The 20,814-nt window shown below is 41.1% G+C and overlaps 1 protein-coding gene across 1 annotated transcript in view; it reads right to left on the bottom strand.

Annotated features, from left to right (window-relative positions):
- sema5ba (sema domain, seven thrombospondin repeats (type 1 and type 1-like), transmembrane domain (TM) and short cytoplasmic domain, (semaphorin) 5Ba) overlaps positions 1–20,814 on the bottom strand; it is a gene marked incomplete at both ends in the record, with an annotated part of 90,012 nt that overhangs the window by 53,475 nt on the left and 15,723 nt on the right. Inside the window, 3 exons of the mRNA XM_080037795.1 lie at positions 1,280–1,493; positions 1,986–2,084; positions 2,903–2,965. Of these exons, the coding sequence (XP_079893921.1) occupies positions 1,280–1,493; positions 1,986–2,084; positions 2,903–2,965 (376 nt within the window). The remainder of the gene's footprint in view (positions 1–1,279; positions 1,494–1,985; positions 2,085–2,902; positions 2,966–20,814) is intronic.

The raw sequence follows: 20,814 nt of genomic DNA, 5'->3' as shown, positions 1-20,814 counted from the left end.
TTGCTGGAATCAAAATGGAAAGAGTGTAGCCGGCCAACGTGTTTTGTGAGTATGAGCAAGTGAAGATAGGCAGAACCAGAACCAGACAGTGGCTCATCTTCTGCCATAATAATTCAAATTTATACCAGAGTTATAATATTCATCCAAGTCTTTAAAGTGATCCGACTGTAAGTCTCCTCACATTGTCTATGTCGCAGAAACCCAATGCGTATATATCCATAATTCCAGTTTTATTTTTTGCATATCAAAGGCGGCATGAAGGCCTGTTCCAAGGGAAGGTCCATCTACATTTCTGCTGGAGTCAGGTTGTGTGTGCGACTGGATTTTTTTTCTTGCTGCGGTGTGTTCAGAGGGAAAAGGTACAGTGTCAGCAGCAGGCAGATTATTGACACTGACACCGGCAGGATTGACAGCGTTTCATGTGCTCCGCCATTCCATAAATCCCACAGATTCCTCATGCCTAACCTGTACTGCGTGTTCCACACACAACTATAAATCCAAACTGTCTTTGTAATCCTTCATAAAAAAAAATAAATAAAAAAAAGCTGTCGGATTGATCTATCTCAGCTTTAACAACAACTAAAAAAGAAGGAGATTGTGTTGGAAGGAAAAAGTGCAGCCTTGGCTCATCTGCTGCTCCAGGCAGGGACTAGGAAAATGTTTAAAGTAACGTCAGGAATTTTTCAGAGATTGTTTGAGCTCAGGTCTTTTTACCCTACCATTGAACCGTGCGGATTATTTGGAAATCCAACAAGAGTTTAGGCTCCGATCAGATAACTAATCTTTTTAGTTTAGACTGCTCACGCCAAGACAGAACACTGGCGATGTGGAACCCTAAACAAGGCTGTCACTCAAACCCACGAACCCCAGATGAGTTCATAAGGACTGCTGCACAATTTTTCCACAGTACTTTGCACAGACAATTTTCACAGACACCAGCCCCTGCTTCGTTCTAAAGATCTTTGCAAGCGTGGTCTCGTTTGTTGTTACTGGTCATTTATAATCATCTGAGTAAAAAAAAATAGACTGTTTCATGAACATTAGAGAGTTCCTTATAGTCACTTTAAATGGAGGTGAAATGAAAAATGAATCATCATCAATTGGTATAAAAATAAAAAAAGTCTCCGCAGTAGCACAATTTTCTATCAATTGTAATAATGTGTCATCTTCTTTTATCTAAATTTTTTTTTCTTTTGTGCAAACAATTAAGAGAAAATAGAGAACGAAAAAATAAATAATAATAATTAAATAAGATAAATAAAAATAAAGCTAACTGTACCATTGAGCCACTTGGAGTTGTACTGTGCGGTCCGTAGAGGAGGCATCCCTCCCAGGCTGCGATATATGACGGGGTCTCGGCCGGAGAAGTCTATGACGGTGGCGGCATACAGCTCTCCGCTCTCTGTCACCACCGCCGTGGAGTTGTGACGCGGGTCGTACGGGCAGCGCGCCACACCGTTCACCCGCTCCAACACACTGCTCATGTTGCCAACCTGTGATGGAGGGATGGAAAAAAAACAGAGGAATAGAGAGATGGAGAGAATAGGTAGATTGAGGAGGGGGGAGAAAGGGAGGGTCAAGAGTGAAAGGTGGAGTCAGCAAATTCTGGAGAAAGCTTGTTGTCAAAATGATTTAATATCTCTTCACGATCCGCGACCTGTCTATACTGCGTGCGCTTAAAGAAAAAATCAAGGCTAACACACAGTCTAGGTTCTGTAAACAGGGATGTAAATAAAGGGCATGTAAACAAAGTTCACTAAACTGTAGCTAGCAACATGCTCATTTACAGAGCCTATGCTGTGGATTTACATTGTTTTCTTTTTTTTAAAGCACACACAATACAGTACAGGTAGTGGATCATGAGGAGATATTCCCCTGATTTGGGCAAAAATGTCATTTGACAACAGGCATTCTCCAGAATTGCTGCCTCCAACCTCCAAGTCTATTATGTTACACTGAATGTTCTACCAACACCTTATCCGTACCTCTCGGGTAGTACACAGTGGCTGGAAGGCATTGGTTCCACAGGTCATGACCTCAGTCCTGTTCACCAGCAGGACTCTGATGTAGTTCTGACATTCAATCTGCACAGGAGCAGTGGACAGGGAAACAGAAGAAAAAGAACTCTTTGAAAAAGTTACAGTGGAGCAGAGAAACACTGAGGTGGCAGGCAATATATTCTAAAATGTGTGGACCAGGAAAATGGAGCAAGTCCTCTGGTATCAGAGTGGCATGCAACCAAATACAACACAATTCAGTGTGTGCACTGTGCAGGGTTAGCCCTTGTATGTCCATTGTTCAAAAATAAGAATAATGATTTACAACTAAATGGAAAGCCAGTTTGAGACACTGAAAGAGGCTATACTTTAAGAAAAGAGTCAGATATGTTTTAACAAAAGGTAAGAAATGGATTTATTGATAATGAAACGTTTTATGTTTATACCGTTTATTTTTTGGTAAATGGTGGTTTGCTTTGTGTCGCAGCAAAGAATTGAGGTCATTGCAGTGATGCAGATTTCAAAGATAATTGATTGTCTATTTTATTTTCTGTATAAGGTGTATTATTTTTCACTCTACGGGCAGCGTGGGATATACATTTGACATTCTCAAAAAGTAATCGAAATTCGACAGCTGATGGCAGCGCTTGTTATCAGGCATATACTTGAAAAAAAAAGTCCTCTCTCTCTTGTTCGCCTTTTTTTCCCCCTCTGCCCTCATTCTTTACTGCAAGAAAAAAAAACAAGTGATGATTGAAGGGTCTGAAATAGCTGTTCTGTACAGAGCCCTCCCATGGGCCCCCACACAGGGCACAATGGCCAGAAGATATGGGGATGGCCTCTGTGTGCGCCAGGGCCAGGGCTGACATACAGTGTTGTAATTGGGGTTGTGGGATGGAGGTTACCTCTGTTTTGCCTTTGCTCTGACAGGACCTCCTGGTTTCCTCGTCCGGTGCCCATTCCGTCGCCTAGGAAACAAAAAACAAGAAGAAAAAAATTAAAAACGGGTGATGACAAAAGAGGACAAAAAAGCAGTCAGCTGAGTCCTTCAGACACTACAACAACAACAAAAAAGTTATGCAACAAGTGACAGTTGCTAATACTGTACAGGCACACACAAACAACAGATGCCTGAAAAGACCTTAACCTGATTGCTGTTTGTTTATTGTGTAAACATGGCGACCGGCCTGCCAGCCAAGAGCTCATTGGAGAGTAACAGGAAAGGTGCCCCAACAAGGCAGCTGAAGAGCAGGGGACGGCATTAGCATGTAAATAGCTTTCTCTCCATCTTCTTCTTCTTCTTTCTTCCTCTCTCTCTATCTCTCTCATTCGGGGAAGTTTGCAGCACTCGCCCCCTCCCCCCTTCCCCCCTATTCACTCCTACCGGCCAATTATATTCCCCGTTGATGGTTGTGCCTAAGGCTTAATTACGGATGCAGGTCGGCAGCAGCACTGCACGAATGCACTGCAAACACACTAATGCTGCTTGCTTGGCCACCAGAGCTGCACTGGCTCTTGTTAAAAGTGGGCTGAGAGATGCCCCTCTCTCTCTCTCTGTTGGCATGGACTGTGTATGTGCAAGGTGCCAGATGAGGACCCCCTGTTGTGTGTCATTGGCCTCATTTTACTCATCCTCCTCCAGCTCCTCCCCTTCTCTGATCTCACTGCCCGACTAGGAAGCTTGCCTAAATGACTAAAAGTAAAAGTAAAAAAAAGAGTCTGCCATTAATTCCAGTCTTTTGAATCTTCCAACTTTGTCTGTTTGTCTTTATTTGTTTTATGTTCTCTCACTATTATTTGCGATGCACAAGGTAATTATTTAGATTTATTTTTAATGAATTGCTATCCCAGGACAATCGGCTAGTAGTGGGATACAAGTTGTGACCTAACGTTCAGTGAAGCCAACCAAGAGTCAACTCTAAACTGGGTCAGTATTCCAGGAGCCAAATGGAGGACTCAAACAAACAGGAAACTTAGGAGGAGGAATAAAACTAGGGGCTGATTCCCTCTGTCTGTAATGCATCCTAAACCCTAATATGCAGTCAGTTTGACTTATTAGGTGAGAATTTGGCCTGCAGTAATATAACTCTTTTTTTTTTGGATCCTCATTTCTTTCTTTGATTTTAGCTCAGCAGGAGGGAGTAAACACTCCCAAACATAGCTCCGAGAAAATGCACTTTGTAGATATTCACTCAATTTTCTTTTAGCTCCTTGGTGCAGTAGATGGAGCTCTTCAAATGGAAATATAACAGTATGAGTGAATATAATGAGAATCTAAGAGAACTCATAGGGTAACAAATGTTGAGTTAAACTGTGCCGAGTGTCTCTTTCTGTTTTAAAGCATATAAATAGAGTTCTTATTCCACAGATCGAGGAGTAAATCGACTACGCTTGAAGGAGCGGAAGTTGATGATTTTCGGATGATGAGCTTCTGCACAAGTTCTTTGCTAATGAGTTGAAACAGCAGACTGCACAGCGCTACACCAACGGCCTTAATCAGCTTGTCAAAACATCTGCACACTCTTCTGGGATTTCTTTTATTGCTTTCATACTGACGCTGATATTCATTGACATTCCCTGAGTGTGTGTGTGATTGTTTTTCATTTCATTGTTCAAACTGCCTGAACGATTTGTGCTGCATAAAAACACAGCAGAGGAATTACATTATGATTTTCTATGCCATGTTTGATTGTTTGAGACAACTTCAAAAGCTCCACTAATCAACAAACTCACCCACTGAACACTCACACAGCTGCGTATAAAAATGACGGACGGACAAAGTCAGCAAATGGCTATAGTGAAGAAAGTGGAATATACTGTATATCAGCTAAAAAGGCACAGGAAATTGACCAAATCTGAGCTAAAAAGAGAATTGCTTTAACATCAGGTGGACAGAAATCCATTTCCAAAACAAGTGCAGTTTAGACAAAAAACGTTACGCCATTACATGTTAAGACTGTGCATTTGTTTTTGAGTTCCTCGGCCCGCTGTTGGCCAACATTACAAATGAATACATCTTTTAACCCACATCAATACAAAGATGGGACCTTGCAGCCAAAAGAGCTGAAAGATGCTTACATGCTTCACAGAGCTGCATCAACTCAACTAAACTATAAACATGAAACCAGACCAAACCAACCTCTGTATTCTACAACTTTATACACACAGCAGGTTTCGAAGCTGAGATTGAGACAAATGCATCAGGGTTCATAAATCTATGTTTATATCCTGCAGCTGATGGAGCAGCCATTAATATGCTGTGGCTCATATTGATGGTTAGAGCTCATCTCCCCCGTGTCCCACATCAGCTCCCTTCAATTAACCTGCCTCCGACTGCACCGAGGAGAGAGATATACAGTGTAAACTGTGATTAAAATGAAACTTGAGTTGCTGCAGACTCTGCATAGGAAGTAGTAGACCAAGAAATAAAATTAAAAATACCAAAAAGTAGCTCTGAGCTCATCTGTCTTTTCACACTGCTTGTGCCACCACCAAACAGTATTAGACAGAGTCAGACAGCAGCCAATAACGAGCTCAAATCCACTCCCTGTGACTACAGCATGAACAGCATGGCACCTGCCATTCATTGGGCAGCCCCGCCTCCCCTCAGTGGCACTCCATCAATGTGTTGGAATGAAAACACTGCTCCTCCCTCCAAAGCCCCAAACCTGTCAACCCCCTGACAGCCTGGGGACCGATGGGGTGACGTCACTTTAAACACACAACCCCCCTCCTAACACACACACACACACACACACACACACACACACACACACACACACACACACACACACACACACACACACACACACACACACACACACACACACACACACACACACACACACACACACACACACACACACACACACACACAGAGGGTGACGGATGCCTTTGCGATGAATCATGCCTTAGGGACATTACCATCTTTTGGGCAGGACCCCATCTCCAAGGATCCCCATCGGCTTAACCCACTGACCTTCACCCAGAAAGTAACCCCCCTGCCCCCCTCCCTCCTCTCTTTCTCTCTGTCCATCTCCTCTCCTTCACACCACTCTGGAACAAAGCCACACTCACACACAGCCTGTGAGAATACCAATTCCGCCTCAACATCCTCCTCTCCCTCAAATACCTTTCCCTCTGTGCCCAACAAACACTGAATGGCCAGAATACCATCAACAGGATGAATTAAAGTGGTATAATGTGGGGGTGGGATGCAGCGCTTTATTTTATTCAAACTCACATAAAGAAAGGTAAAAGATAAAGAGAGAAAATACCATGTAGAAAGCAATGTTCTCTTTTCCTGTTAAACTAACTCATTTGTAATGCACACAAACAGCTCAGTGCGCATGCAATGTCAAAGTCCAAAAGGATAATGTTAAATGTTCAACAAAAAATTAATAATTAGTTAAAAAAGCATTTCCACCAGAAAATAAGTCTTAATTAAAAAAGTAAACAGCAGGCAAGTCAAAACCTGCGTCGAAGGGTAACAAAATCCATCTATATGCATATATCTATATAAGTGAACTTGAGAGTTGAAGTTCACTTATTCAACCCGTTATATCTTGTTTAATCTGTACACAAACTTAAGTGTAGAAATTATAAATGAGTCTTTTGGCTAAGTGAAGCTAACCGGCTGTTAGCTTCATATCTACTGTACAGAAAAGGTGGTAACTGTCCGGTACCAATAAAGCTAATTTAATTTCCCCAAATGTCAAACTATCCCTTTTAGGTTGGGGATACACTGTGGTCATGGTTTAAAGAAACCAATGTTAAATAGTGGTAGGACATTGTGAACCAAACAATGATCTCCCATGTTGAGGTCCCACCCTTAACCTACAGTAGTCAGTCACCTTGACCAATTGTATCACATTCCCACTCCGACACAGCTGGAGATGATCCACTGCCAATTTAACATGAGTGAAACCTCTCACCCATTTAATTCAAAGCTCTTTTCCTTTTACAGTCTTTCAAGGTCAGTTGTATATTTGTATAGCAGCTTAGCTTGCATCTGTAAGAATGGCATCCACTTTTAGTGAATTGGATTTTACTTTATCGTTTTCCTTTTTGTCACGTCCTTCATGTCCTGATACGAGATGAAGGTTATGACACACACAGTTCAGTACAGCCCTGTTTCTGTTATATCTTGTATGAGTTGCAAAAGTGTATTCATTAAAAAATGCTTGATAAACACTAAACAAGTAAGCAAAAACTTCCCAACATTAATGGAAATGCGTCTTAACAACAAACTGCACAGTTTCTTTATAATAATAATACTTCAATTGGCCTTCTGACCCATCCCATGACAGTAGGCAATGGGCATGCATTGAGCTTTAGTGTAAAAGGTTTTCTGGCACTTTGACAACATTAGCATCCGACCTTGCTTGTGAGCGACAGCCCTGATTTGCACAGAGGTCTTTGTCAGGTAAACATTAACATAGGTTCATTGTTTTAGACATTTGAACAAACAACCAATACTGGTGTTTTCCTTGTGTGAACAGTCCATGTTAAATAATCAGTTATCACATTTGAGCTTTTCATAGATATGAACTACGACAACATATGACAGAAATAGCAAAACAAAGCACTTGAAAAGTAATTTAAAATCACCGTCCCTTGATGCACAACACACCAGACAATTAAATAGTCGTCTGCCTGCTTGTGACAGGTTGGAGCCATTTCTCATGCTCAAGTAGGTGCCAGGCGACGGAGCCTGTTTATTATTTGGTGCCTCCAGCATCAGATGCAAGTTAGAGTTCATTTCCATTTATTAACAAGGCCAACAACCATGTGCTCTCCCCCTGCCAGCAATTCCCCCTTCCAAACCAGAGCCTTATACACCACATTTCTCCTCATTCTGCCACTCCTTAGACACAATACGAATATCTTGCGCCTAAGGCATCTCTCTTAAAGGAGAGAGGAGACAAATAAATGTCATTCATCAAAAAATACAATTAGTAGCAGGAGAAGAGGATTCATCACTTTTAATGCAGAAATATGGCGTCTGGGCTGCGAAATGAATTCTATTTTTGTTTAACCAGAAACAGAGAATGAGGTGATGAGGTAAAGAGAGAGGTGTCCGCAAAATGTGTCCCTTCCTGAAATGTGTTTGTGCGCCGTGTTGATAAAGTCGCCCCTCATTGACAAACTGCAAACATCGCGTGTTGATAACTAATTATATCTCATGAATAATGTAAATAAGTGTGTCAGGGGAATAAATGGCTGTTTGAATAGGAGCTGTCTGGCACTTGTTACAGCCGTGATAGATGTGTAAACCAACGTAATGGGAGTGGACCTGACTGATGTGAGTTTACTCTAGAAAAATACTAGAACATCGTTTAATTTTACATAGTCCCTACAAGGTTAATAATCTGTGTAATAGATAAGAATAAATACTTAAACACCCACAAAGTTCAAATTCAATGTTGAAACTAAATGAAGCCACATTCAAAACCACAGATGGATGAAAGATGATTTTCAATAATCCTTCGCTTCGTAGCTCATTGTCTCTAATCACTGATCCATAGACACAAACACATCCCAGTCTTGTCCCATTCTTAGAAACCCGCACGCACGCACGCACGCACGCACGCACGCACGCACGCACGCACGCACACACACATACACATACACACACACACACACACACACACACACACACACACACACACACACACACACACACACACACACACACACACACACACACACACACACACACACACACACACACACACAAAGCTCATCTGCTCATACAGTATTTCTCCTTGTCAAACACCAACGCTCACAGACTGGATCAGTGCAGCATGAGGTCATCTGCACACTGTTGCAGACAAGGAAAGGCTTCAGCAGCGTTTTGAAAATTCTGAGATAAATGTTGTTGTGAAATAGAAGCAGGTGCAGAGACCAACAGACAGACAGCCAAGCTAGACAGACAGCAATATAGGAGAGCAAACAGCAGCCACAGTCGTTCAGCCATGAACACAGTGATGCAAACACTTCTGACAACCTGTAGCAATTTAACTGTCAAACGCAACATTTGAAAACATTTTTCATCCTAAAAGCACTACATATCCAGTGCAAGGCCAAGTCAACAAATATGCCTGACTGCCCTTTGTGAGAATGATCACATTTCAGACTGGATATCTTTTGAAAAGGTTGGCATAGTATATATGACGTGACGTGACACTGACAGATATGGATATTGAAAATGTTTTACTCTGAGGTTGCCACTTACAGACAGCAAAACGTGTCCATAACACCACATACTGAACACATCAAGTGTACAGAGAATGCCTGGGCATTGTTGGTTTTAGACCATTTAATGGAATGATTAATATAAATCAAATAATTTTTTGGTGCAATTATTCCCACTCAGATGTTTGGAACATTTGGTTTCATAAAAATAAAGGATAGAGAAACGTGTTAATATTTCTCAAACAAATACTGTTATTGTTTTAGAATAACTACTGAGAGGTATTTAAGTGGCAGCAGTATTTAGTAGTAGTGCAGGTGAAAAACAGGGAAGAGGATGCAGACAAGCAGAGCAGGTTGTAACAAAGGAACTGTAAGACAATAGAGAGTGTATATACATACATGCAGGAATGGTTAAAACAACAGGGCAAATATGTACAGCATAGAAAGTTGGGTATGAGAGAGTGGCTAGTAAATATCCACTGGGGCTTAATGAGAGAACAAAGAACAGGTGTGCAGAGAGATGTATGAAGTGACTATGGCATCTGGTGGACAGGTAGGGAATGACATGGTGTGTGGATATCTCAAGTCAAGCGTGCATTCACTTCCATGCATTTAGGGCCAACTTATAGTTTCTTAACATTGGCTTGATACTAAGTTACTTTTTGAAAAATAAAGCTGAAATGCTGAGCCCTAATTGAAATGAGTGAAATGAAATCAACACACTGTCCTCCATGGTAACTTTAACAAAAGTGTGTCATAATGTATGTTACCGTATGCCTAATAATAGTATTAATAATCATAAAATACATTTTTGGGACATTGAATGGTCAATAAATCCTAAAGTAATTACATTAACTAAGAGTTTAAAAATGAGCCTTCCATTTTGGAATACGGATGAAATACAGAAATATGAGTCTATAAGTCAAGCTTTCTTATTAATATGTAAATGTAACACAATCCCGGTAGTGGGTGTTTTAAAACTAAACTGATTCAAGTAGTCACATCCGGGGAAGAAGAAACCCCCCTTCTCCTTCTGTGTTGAGCTGAATACATTGTATGGTTCAGTATGTGCTAACAGCCTGTATGTGTTTGCCCACTCACCCTGCTGCTGCCTCCCACTCACTGTAAATCCACATTGGGGAGGCTGACAGCCAGGTGAAAGCAGACAGTCTCTCCTCCATCACCAACCAACCAGCACGGTGGATTTATTCTCTTCCTTTTAACACCTATTGTACTGTAAAAACCCACACACATGGGTACATATGCAGGTAAAGCACATATATACCCTATCATAGTATCAAAGCAGATAATGCATAGGGCTCTTATTTGTTTCATTAAAGGAAATGTTTTTTCACAGATAACCTTGTGTAAAAACACAGGAAACGGTAAAGGAAATGGGCAAAAATTGGATTCTACAAAAATGTGCATTTACTAAACACCAGTGCACATCTTTTCTCTGACTTTATGTTCTTTCGCGACCTAAACAGTGCTGGCTGGCATGACTATAAGGCAAGAGCAAAGCAAAATGTGTGGCTCCATTATACCATTGTGTATACTGCACCTTTTAACAGAAGACATGATGCAATATGCAGCTTGTTTTCACCCTGTGTCAAGTCTCTATGTTCAGCTTGTGTTTGGATCCAATTTGATATCCTTTTTTTCCCATAAAACAAACATTTGAATAATGAGCCATTCAATGTGGTTGTTAACAAATTGAGATTAAGATAAGGAATTAGGTGAGGAGGACAAATGTTACAATACACTGATAAACTCTATCAAACCAGTGCCCTTATGTTGTGTACATATCTATTTGCATACCATGTATATATTAGTTTTAGACATATAGAAACCCATACAACTCATTTTCCTCTGGCATCAGTCAACACAACTGCTCGGGGGACATAAATCCCTGTGAAAACCACTTTGTTAAAAAAACATAAACAACGACTAGCCATAGGTCTCGTACAGGTAGCCCTGCACAATCACTGCGTATGCCATTAGGGGTCGTTACTCTTTCCCAGCCACATTACACTGTGACAAGTAGCCTCCTCTCGCTCCCAGCTCTGTGGCGCACAGATTACCCCTTCCATTCTGACAAAGACAGCATCAATAATTAAATCTACGGCCACATTGCAGCACAGAAACTAATGAAAGGTGTGAATGAAAATCAGCCATGACTCAACAAAACACAGTGCAAGAGAGAGTGAGCATGATACTGTGGGTATGGATAGCACTGAGGGTCAGCTTATTGTCCATTACGTGGCCTTTCATTCATTTTGATCCACTGCTTAGTCTATTAATCCACTCTGCCTTTCATCACTTTGAGGACTGTGTTTCATGCACATACAATGCCTCGTTTGCACTGAGCGGTGCGGTTCAGGGTCGGCACAGCACGGTTCTGGTCAGCACTGTAACGCTAGATCTGGCTTTGCGTTTCCACTGCCGACAGCACCTTTTACTTGGTAGGACCTGTTGGTACCAAAACGAAAGGTTGACAAAAATAGGTTTGGCTTAGTTATCCTGGTACCCTTTCCAACTTTTGATAGTGGGAACACAAATAAATGCGTTGCCTAGCAGCACCGAACCGCGCCGCTCAGTGGAAACGAGGCTTGAGAAATCATAGGGATGTATACACACCCAGCTTCACACCGATATTACCTGCACGAGGGAAAAAAGTCCCTGTGTCTTAAGCATAAACCAAATGCCAATTCCTCTTGTTCCCAGAGGATTTTGAAGGAAGTGTCCAACAAAAACACCTACAAAAACAGAAGCGGTTATTTATGTTCCGGTGTATTGGGACCGTTCCCAACAGTCTCTGTTGCTGAGGGAGTTTGCACAAGGCATTTCCTGCTTAAAGGAGCAAACAGTGACACTTGACCTTGTGGCCCGTTCAGGTCAGCTCTGCTCTGCCGACCTCGATGCACCGCAGGGGAGACGATGCACACTGGGACCAAACAACAGCAAACAGTCAAGACCAGCTGTTTTACTAGGCAGTGTATGAGCTTCTAATGGTTCCAACTCATCCCAAAATACTTCTACTACTTACTATCAGGTTTCAGGGCAAAGTAGGAATTCAAAAGGCAGTTCCAGTGTTACAGTAACGTTTGGTTTCACTTTTAATTGTTAAAAAATCGTCAAAAAAGTTATAGATTTATTTTCTGTCACTTGACTAATTAATGAATTGACTAATTCTTCTAGTTATACTTTCGTTATTAATTTGGACAACATAAATCCTTGCCGAGAATAAAATAAGATCAAATCATTTAAATGTAATTCCATTAGATATGACATGGCTGAATTATTACCTGTAGGTCTAGCATATTTTATTATATAAAAGTGGAAAGATTAATTTCAGGTGCCCCAGTTGGAGAAGTTAAGTTCAAGTTCAGTTTTCTCGTAGACAATGTTACACGACTCAAAGTGTGACCCCTTCCATGGCTTGAATTAGCATACAACTCTCCAAGTTAAGTCATCACTCCAAAACAATTACAAAGTACATATTGTTGACGTACATATTTTGGAAGAAACATCCAATTACATAGCTTAAAATTCTATCATGTGAGCCGAAAACAGTGAGTGGAGGCTAAAGCTCACTGATTAAATTCTCTGCAGTTTGCGGAAGTTCACTTTCAGGGCTAAGCTATTGACGAATCCAAAAAGCATTTGTTGTTTTACTAACAACTGCAATTTTCATTTAATTCGATTGGTGCCTCTGAAACACAGCCAAGAATAAATTAATGACCACAAAAAATTGTAAAAAAAAAAAGGTGAATCTGCACAATTACTTAGTAAGAGCAACATAAGGAACTGTATCTAATTAATTCCCCTTCTGCTTTTCAGAACACAGCCAGCCAGTATACACAGTGTCACACCAGTGCCGTTTTTAGCTTGAGCATCCGCAGCCTCCACACCATGCCATCTGGTAAAGAGCTATTGGTCCCCTGAAGAGAAAAACCATCATGTCCCACAGCGGGACAGAGCACCTGGAGGGGGGCTGCTCATCATCAGCCGGCTGTGGCTGACCACAGAACACAAACATCACTTCAAGGACAGAATCCCAGACCCCCTGAGCACACAGGGGAACCACTCCTGTCTCACAGCGTCTGACATGTTCCTCTCAGCAAGACACAACTTACAACAAACAAAAAGGAAAAAAAAAGTCTCCCACTTGGAAAATAAGCACAAAACAACACAGAGGTGACCTGAAGGGCAAGCAAAATAACTACAAAGAAAGCTGAAAAAACAAGAACCCCCACGTTTGGTCCAATGTCATGCCGAGTAATGGCTGTTAAAAATTGAGTAGAACCAAGAACTGTGTTTTTTGGGGTGAAATTTTAAAAAAAGCAAGCATGGTGGTACCTTTACATAACCCCATTACCTTTCCATCCATGCATTTCCAAAAAGGGCACACCAATCAGACAGGAGCGCCCGACTTTGCTCCGTCACATGGAACACTGCAATTCAACAGCGTGCACACACCTGCGGGATACCAGTGAGGACGTGTGTGTGTTGGAGCTTAAAGAGACAAAAATCAGAAGTCAAGCTGAACTGTTTTTTTTCCCACTACTCTGTACTCCTGAAAATGTGTTCCAGTCCTCTCCCAACACATCTTGCTTTTTACAGTCCCCCAGTTTGGATAAATGAGCCACTTTTTCTTGGCATGTACATCTATTATTATTATCTGTAGCAGTGAAGTATGTGTATAGAATTCTTTTTTGGCTTGAAGGTCTGAATATTGTATGTCCAACATGAATGTTCCATACAGTGGAAAAAACAGAGATTCTGGACGACGCTTATATATAAATAATTCTGGTTTTAATACACAGTCTAGGCTCTGTACACTGGTGTGTACACAAAGGGTAAGTAAACAAAGTTGGCCCATGCACCGTAGAAAGTAGCTATAGCCCCATGTCCGTTTACAGAGCCTAGGCTATATATTACCACTGGATCCTTTTTTCTGTGCATAAACACAATGGACAGGTTGCGGATTGTGAGCAGATATTCATTGATTTTGACAAAAGCATTCTCCAGAATCGCTGACACCACCTTTAATGTGCCCGGCAAAAAGGACTCGATGAGGTAATCTCTGATAATATGCAACAGACTTTCACACCTTTAGAGAAAATAATATGTTCTCCTGTGAGGTGAAACGTGCGTTGGAGAATCAGAGGTGATTTTTTTCATTAGATGGGATCTAGAGAATGCACAATGGCAGGGGGGAAAGCGATAGAGGAAAATAAAGTGAGAGTGGGAGACTGTGGTACGGTTGGGTTGAGGCAGTGTGGATGGATTGCGACAGATAGGTACGAGATCCAGACGGTAATACGGTGTTTACATTCCACCTCCATGTTGCTGCCTTTCTTATCTCTGCACAGATTATCTGATGGACTGACAAAGACCTCTCCTCCTCCGCCTGCCCTGCCAACGCTTTTACTTCTTCTCTGCACCAGCACGTATACAGCGACGGGAGGAACAAACAGATTGCATTTACTGCCATGTTGCTGTCATCGGAAAAAGCCTTCTGTTGTGTATGTGCACTTTTGCTTAAAAGCTGCACAATGCAGTTTCAGAGGAAGGGGATTTTTTTTTTTACATTCACAGAGCCTGCAGTGAGTTTGCCAAAAATATTTTCTCTATATGTTCTTCTTAGCATTGAATAATTCTATCATCATAAATCCAAACATCAAATATTTCGAAGAACCCGGAACCAAACGTAAGACCAAAATATGTCGATAAACCAAACTGTGGGCCCTGCTGCTGTAAACAACAACAGCAAAAAAGTAACTTTTCAGGAAGCTTTCTAACGTCAAACAGTGTTCCAGGGATCACATATTACTGTGAGGAAAGCTTGTTTATTCAGTTATGAAAATATACCTTTAAAAAAAAGTCACCTCTCTGACACACCCAAAGTTACATAGTGCACTTTAAAGTGAGCACTATTGGATAGCAACTAGCCACCAAGTTGTTTGCTTTCGAGCACATTCAATATCACATATATGACACGTTTTAAATCAACGTATCCCTGGTCCAACTGTAAGTGTTTTGATCAAGTACTGCCTGTCTTTGTAATTGAACTAAAAATAAACAGCTATCCAATTCTTCAACTAACAAAAGCTCCATATTTAGTCAAAACTAGGGGTTTGCTTGAAACCCACTGAGTATATACTTACACAGCTGAGAGACGGGTTAAGCTACAGAAGTGATATGATACGTTTTCTAAAGAGACTGTAATTCTCTCTCTTTGAGTTTGTGAAGCTTTGTCACTGTTGGAAACCATCCAACCGACTGCTGTGGATCCACGCTGTCTACAGCTGATGTCTGCCCTGAGCAAGTGACAATCGTTTCAAACCTACAGGGGGGGTTTAGTGTTTTTGTTACTAAAAAACACACAGTCAATTAAAGCATATCCTCTGCAGAGTTTCTTTAAAACTATGGTATAATTACTTTCGCACGTCCTATCAAATTTTACTTTTTAATTAACATGTTCTTTTAGTTTCCCGAGAACAGTACAAAATGCATGAATTCTATTTCCATAAAAAATTTCAGAAATAAAATAAAATGTTAATATATTTCTACCTGCAGTACATCACATTCACATTTTATTCAATGTCCTCTTCTCTCAATGCGCTCCATCTCTGTCAACGCTACTGGTACTCAAGCCCAGTATAAAAAGTGAGGTCAGTACTGTTTGTGACCCTGTATATTCTCACATAAGGTTGAGGCTGCTACCTTTTGCTGCCTCCACCTTGTCAAATAACTGCTCATGTGTGAGTGCATGTGAAAAAAAGGGAAAAGGGCAGAAGAAAAGAGAGACAGAGAGAGAGAGAGAGAAAGAAAGAATGAGAGATAGAAAGAATTTAACCACACCAACACTGCTGTAATCATGTGCATAAATGTGTATATATACAGTATGTGAAGAATGGTTATAGAGCAGCGGGATATAACAACCTCTCTTGGCAAAGCCCCACGAAAGAGAAAAACTACAAAGCATCTGACACAAGCTGGCAAAAGCAACGCTGACTACCGTGACTCACAACAACAAAAAACTAAAAAATCCAGCAATCCAGCCATAAAGACAAAGACATAATGTACAATTCTGTAGCTCAGTGCTCCTGTACAAATATGTAAGCTGCGGGAGACAAATCAATATTCTATCTCCGGTTAGTGCTTTGTAACATACAGAAAAGAAAGAGAGGAGCCATCTAAACAGGGAGGGCACTGCTGCGGCTTTTTGTTATTTTGTTATTTTTCTATTGCTTTGAAAAGTACAAAAGGACCAGAGTAAGGAGGAAGGAGGCAGAAGAAAGAGACAGATGTTCATTCATTCCAATTTCAGACTTTATAAAGTTCGGCCCCATCAAAAGTTGCTGTTGTTTCTTTTTTTTTGACAATAGTTAGAATTGCTCATAGAACATCTGACATACAGTATGTGCATTCCAATATAGAGAGAACAAACCAACAATCAGCGTAAAAAGATCGAGCTTTACTTTTACCTCTGCTGTTTTTACCACTCTCTCCCACTCCCACACACACACACACACACACACACACACACACACATACGCATAACTCCCACCACCTTCCTCCCGCTGTTCTGATTGCGGCGGAGATCAGGCCGAGCAACAAAACAGAGGGAGAGAGAGAGAGAGGGACAGAGAGTGAGAGAGAGATAGAGAGGGAGAGAGAAAGAGAAAGAGAAAGAGACAGAGAGAGAGATATAGCTCTTACAGTGGGTGTTGCTGTATAGGACAGAGCCTGTAGGCGGATTGCAGTCAGTCCCACCACCAGCATTACAACTATCCAACACTTCATCCCACACACAAAAATAAAAGACAGAGTGGAAGCGAAAGAATGTTTTGAAAATGAAAAGAGAAGGAGGATGAAGGATAGAGACGCCAAACTCGAAGAATATGCAGCAGCATCTGATTCCCAGCTCGAGTAGGCTGGCTGGCAAGTCCCACTGTGAGGTAGCTGGCCGGGTGATGGTGTGTGTGTGTGTGTGTGTGTGTGTGTGTGTGTGTGTGTGTGTGTGTGTGTGTGTGTGTGTGTGTGTGTGTGTGTTTCTTGAAGTACAGTACGCGGATGGAGAGCAGAGAGAACTATAATAACTTCCGGCGATGACAAAAAGTGCGATTTAGTCACATATCGCCACTCAAAAGCTCAGGGCTTGTGTTCACCTCTCTGGATAGTTGTCCATCTTTATAAATATGTTTAATTGGTTGGTTGAATTCAATATTATAGTACAGAATAATCGAAAATTCTACTTTAATGGACATATCCAAAAAAACCTGTTGAGAAAACAGTCCTGTGTGAAATGCCGTGAACAAACGTACAGTGTAAAAAGTAGTCCGTTTAATTTATTTCTTGACACTTTATATTTTCAATCAGGCAGTAGAGAAACGTTACCACTCCTTATTCATTGAAAACTTTATGACGCATTTGCCAAAATCAAATGAATGGAGTTGGTGTCTGTAAAGACTCTGAAAGTGCTCCACCGACAAGTCCTGTTGTAGGTGTTTTATACTATTCTTGTATCATGACTCCACTGAGACACAGAAGCTCTCCAGGGAGAACCGTCTAGAGGGAAAAGCCCTAAGCTGGAGCAGACTGAAAGCTTGTCAACCTCCCTTTGCACTCTTTCTATCTATCTCTCTCTCTTTCGGTCTTTCTCTCTTTCTTTCTCTCTCGTTCTCTCTTTCTATCTCTCATATCCACTTCTGTTTATCATTCTCATTTGTCTCAGCTCAGAATGGGGTATGTGGGATTTTCAGTATTGTTCTCTTTCTTATGTACCACTGGCACTCACATTCACACCTGTCAAAACATATGTATGTACTGTATGTATGTATATGATTATATATATTTTTTAGTAATTTATCTGCCTTTAATTACTTGCTGTCGTTTTCTACTGTTAATTTTCTTTTAAAAGTGTGTCTGTCTTCTTATAACTTAGGCAGTTTGATGTTTTATCTTCTCTCTTTGTTCAAAATGACAATAAAAACTACTTGTTCTCTTTCTCATTCATTTTTCTTCCTGTTATCTTCTCCCTCTTACAGCCTAATTATTTATCCCTGTGCTCTAGTTGTTTGTCTATTCTACATCCCTCTCTCTCACTCTCTCGTTCTCTCTCTATCTGTCTCTCTCTCTCTTTCCGCTGATTGCCTACGCATTCATTCCTCTACGCTTGCCTGCTCACTAATGGCCGTGGCAGGTGTTCTCTCCCAGGTGCCCTGAACAGAAAAGCCTGAGCTCAAAACCCTCTGCCACACTGGAAAAGACTGCAGTGCTGGCATGTACACATGTGTGTGTCTCAACTCACATACATTACATATACAGGTGCATCTGCAACCTTTTTTTGAATATCATGGAAGAGTTCTCGGTAATTTTATTCAAAACGTGAAACTTTCATATATTCTAGAATAATTAGGCCTAGTGCCTACACATAAAGTGACACAAATATAAGAAGATTCATTTTTTCATGACATTTTGAATCATAATTATCAACATTAGATGAACTTTCCCATGATATTCAAATGTCTTTAGTTGCCCCTGTTTATATACAGAGTGAGAAAAGTACTGCCAGCAGAAGAGATGAAGGGCTCCTGTGCTTGCACTTGGTGCTTTTGCCTCAAGTGTGAAACAAATTGGTCTAGGTTGGCTCTCTCTAATTTGGAGCTGTCATGGAGAAGAATCCATTTGATGACACAAAAAACCACACACACACACACACACACACACACACACACACACACACACACACACACACACACACACACACAAACACCAACACTCTCTAATAGGTTTCGCACTGAAGAGAAAAAGCGGACACTAAAATAGGGGGAAGGTAATGGTGACATTGGTGTGTGGTTACAATGCCATGATAATGACCCCCATTTAGGAAAGCAGAGCGGCTGACCGGTCCCCAACAGATGAATGAGAGAGCAGAGAATGCAGCATTGTGATCAGACCGTGAGTGGGCCACCCTCTTTGGTTTGCTTTACAATCAATCAGCAAGACGTTTTCTAAATAGGCTCGGTGTGAGTTTCACCTGCTCTCAATGGACAACCTTTTATTTTAGAGGAAAAAAGCCTGTCATGCTTTGAGTCCCTAAGGGATGGGTCCATTTCAAACCTGGGTCCCCCATGGTAGCTGCTGCATTTTACTTTGGCTGAATCTTAAAACTTTAGAAGTAAAAAAGTACAAAGTAATGCTTCGCTTTCAAGTGGTAAATTGGGAGAAAGCGCCATTGGAAGGTGACTGACAATATAAAGAACTTCACTTCGTTCCCGTTTCAAAAAGTTGGAGAGCTTGAAAAAAAGTACTGTACAAACTGTAAAGGTGCATTCAAGAGGGACATGTCACCTAAGATTGCAGCGGTGCAGCTCTAGTTGACACACTTCTTCAGAGAGTGTTCTGAAAATGGTGTGGATGCACTGAATGAGCCATTCAATGTGTAAGAGTTAGGAATGGTGTGTGGAGTCCAGGTGTTCAGTGAATCCGCACACACATCTTTTTCACAGAATTTCCCAAGCCTATAACGGAATCACCAACAGCCCTAACTAGCAGCTTTCTAAAACAGAAGCTCCACTCACTTAGGACTGAAATGTACCTGACATTCAACTGTCAGCTCGGTTGTGATAAACAGAATATATCCCACAAAATCCACATAACAATCATGATGCAATAGCTGCAGATAGGTTGCTGAGTCTCAGTATTAACCCTTATAGACAGACGGGGATCGTATAGGCCTGGTTTTGCACTGGGAACTGAACAATCCAAGACAACTAAACAAACAACCAGTCTAAATGTACAAAAAAATCCAAGGCTAAACTGAGGACAATAGGAAGCAGTAGCACCTTACTATCATGGCATTAAGACACAATCGCTGTAATGATGTGATTTCAGATGTTCCTTGTGGTGCAATTACTTAGCTTTAAAAAAAAATACTCATATCTGCATGATGTCACCTCTGGACAGTATGGTGTACCTTTACAACTCTTTAGCTTCTTTTGTTGACAAGATGATAGCACTAGTAGCACTTGGCTAATGTGTAACTTTATTGCTTTTCATCCTATGTTTCACTATTACAATCTATTGTGTTGTAGTTAACCAACTTTCAGTGCAGTTTTGACCTGTCCTTAAAAGGTGCTCCGAGGAACATTCAGTTTGTGTTCATTCTTGCACCCCCTTTGGACAAAAGCGGTAGTGCTTTTACTACGCCAGCTGTAGTTCCTGGGTGAGCGTATACCCATGACAAAGGCATTAAGAAAAACGATATAAAAATAGCAACATGTAATTTATGATCATCAGAGGAAAAATTAGACTGTTTCAGAAATATTTAAAAGTTCCTTGTAGCACCTTTAAACTATACATTTCAAATGGAATTGGTTGCAGACATTGGTAAGCCGGCGATGTTAGAATAGAGCTATACGCTTTGATGAGGAAAACACAGAGGGTCATGAGGGAGTGCAGACAATTAAACTAAAAGCCTGGACTCAAACAAACAAACAAACGGAGTGTGAAAACAGCCCTCTGCCGCTGACAGGTGGTTGTTGGATACTGAAGCAACCATTCGCCGGTTCAGGAATTCTAAAACTAAATGCCCTGGAGAAATGAGCCT

Source organism: Ammodytes marinus, assembly GCF_949987685.1.
Source record: "Ammodytes marinus genome assembly, chromosome: 12".
Taxonomy (NCBI): Eukaryota; Metazoa; Chordata; class Actinopteri; order Uranoscopiformes; family Ammodytidae; genus Ammodytes; species Ammodytes marinus.
Note: the sequence above shows the minus strand (reverse complement) of the source record. Positions and strands in the feature narration are given on the sequence as shown.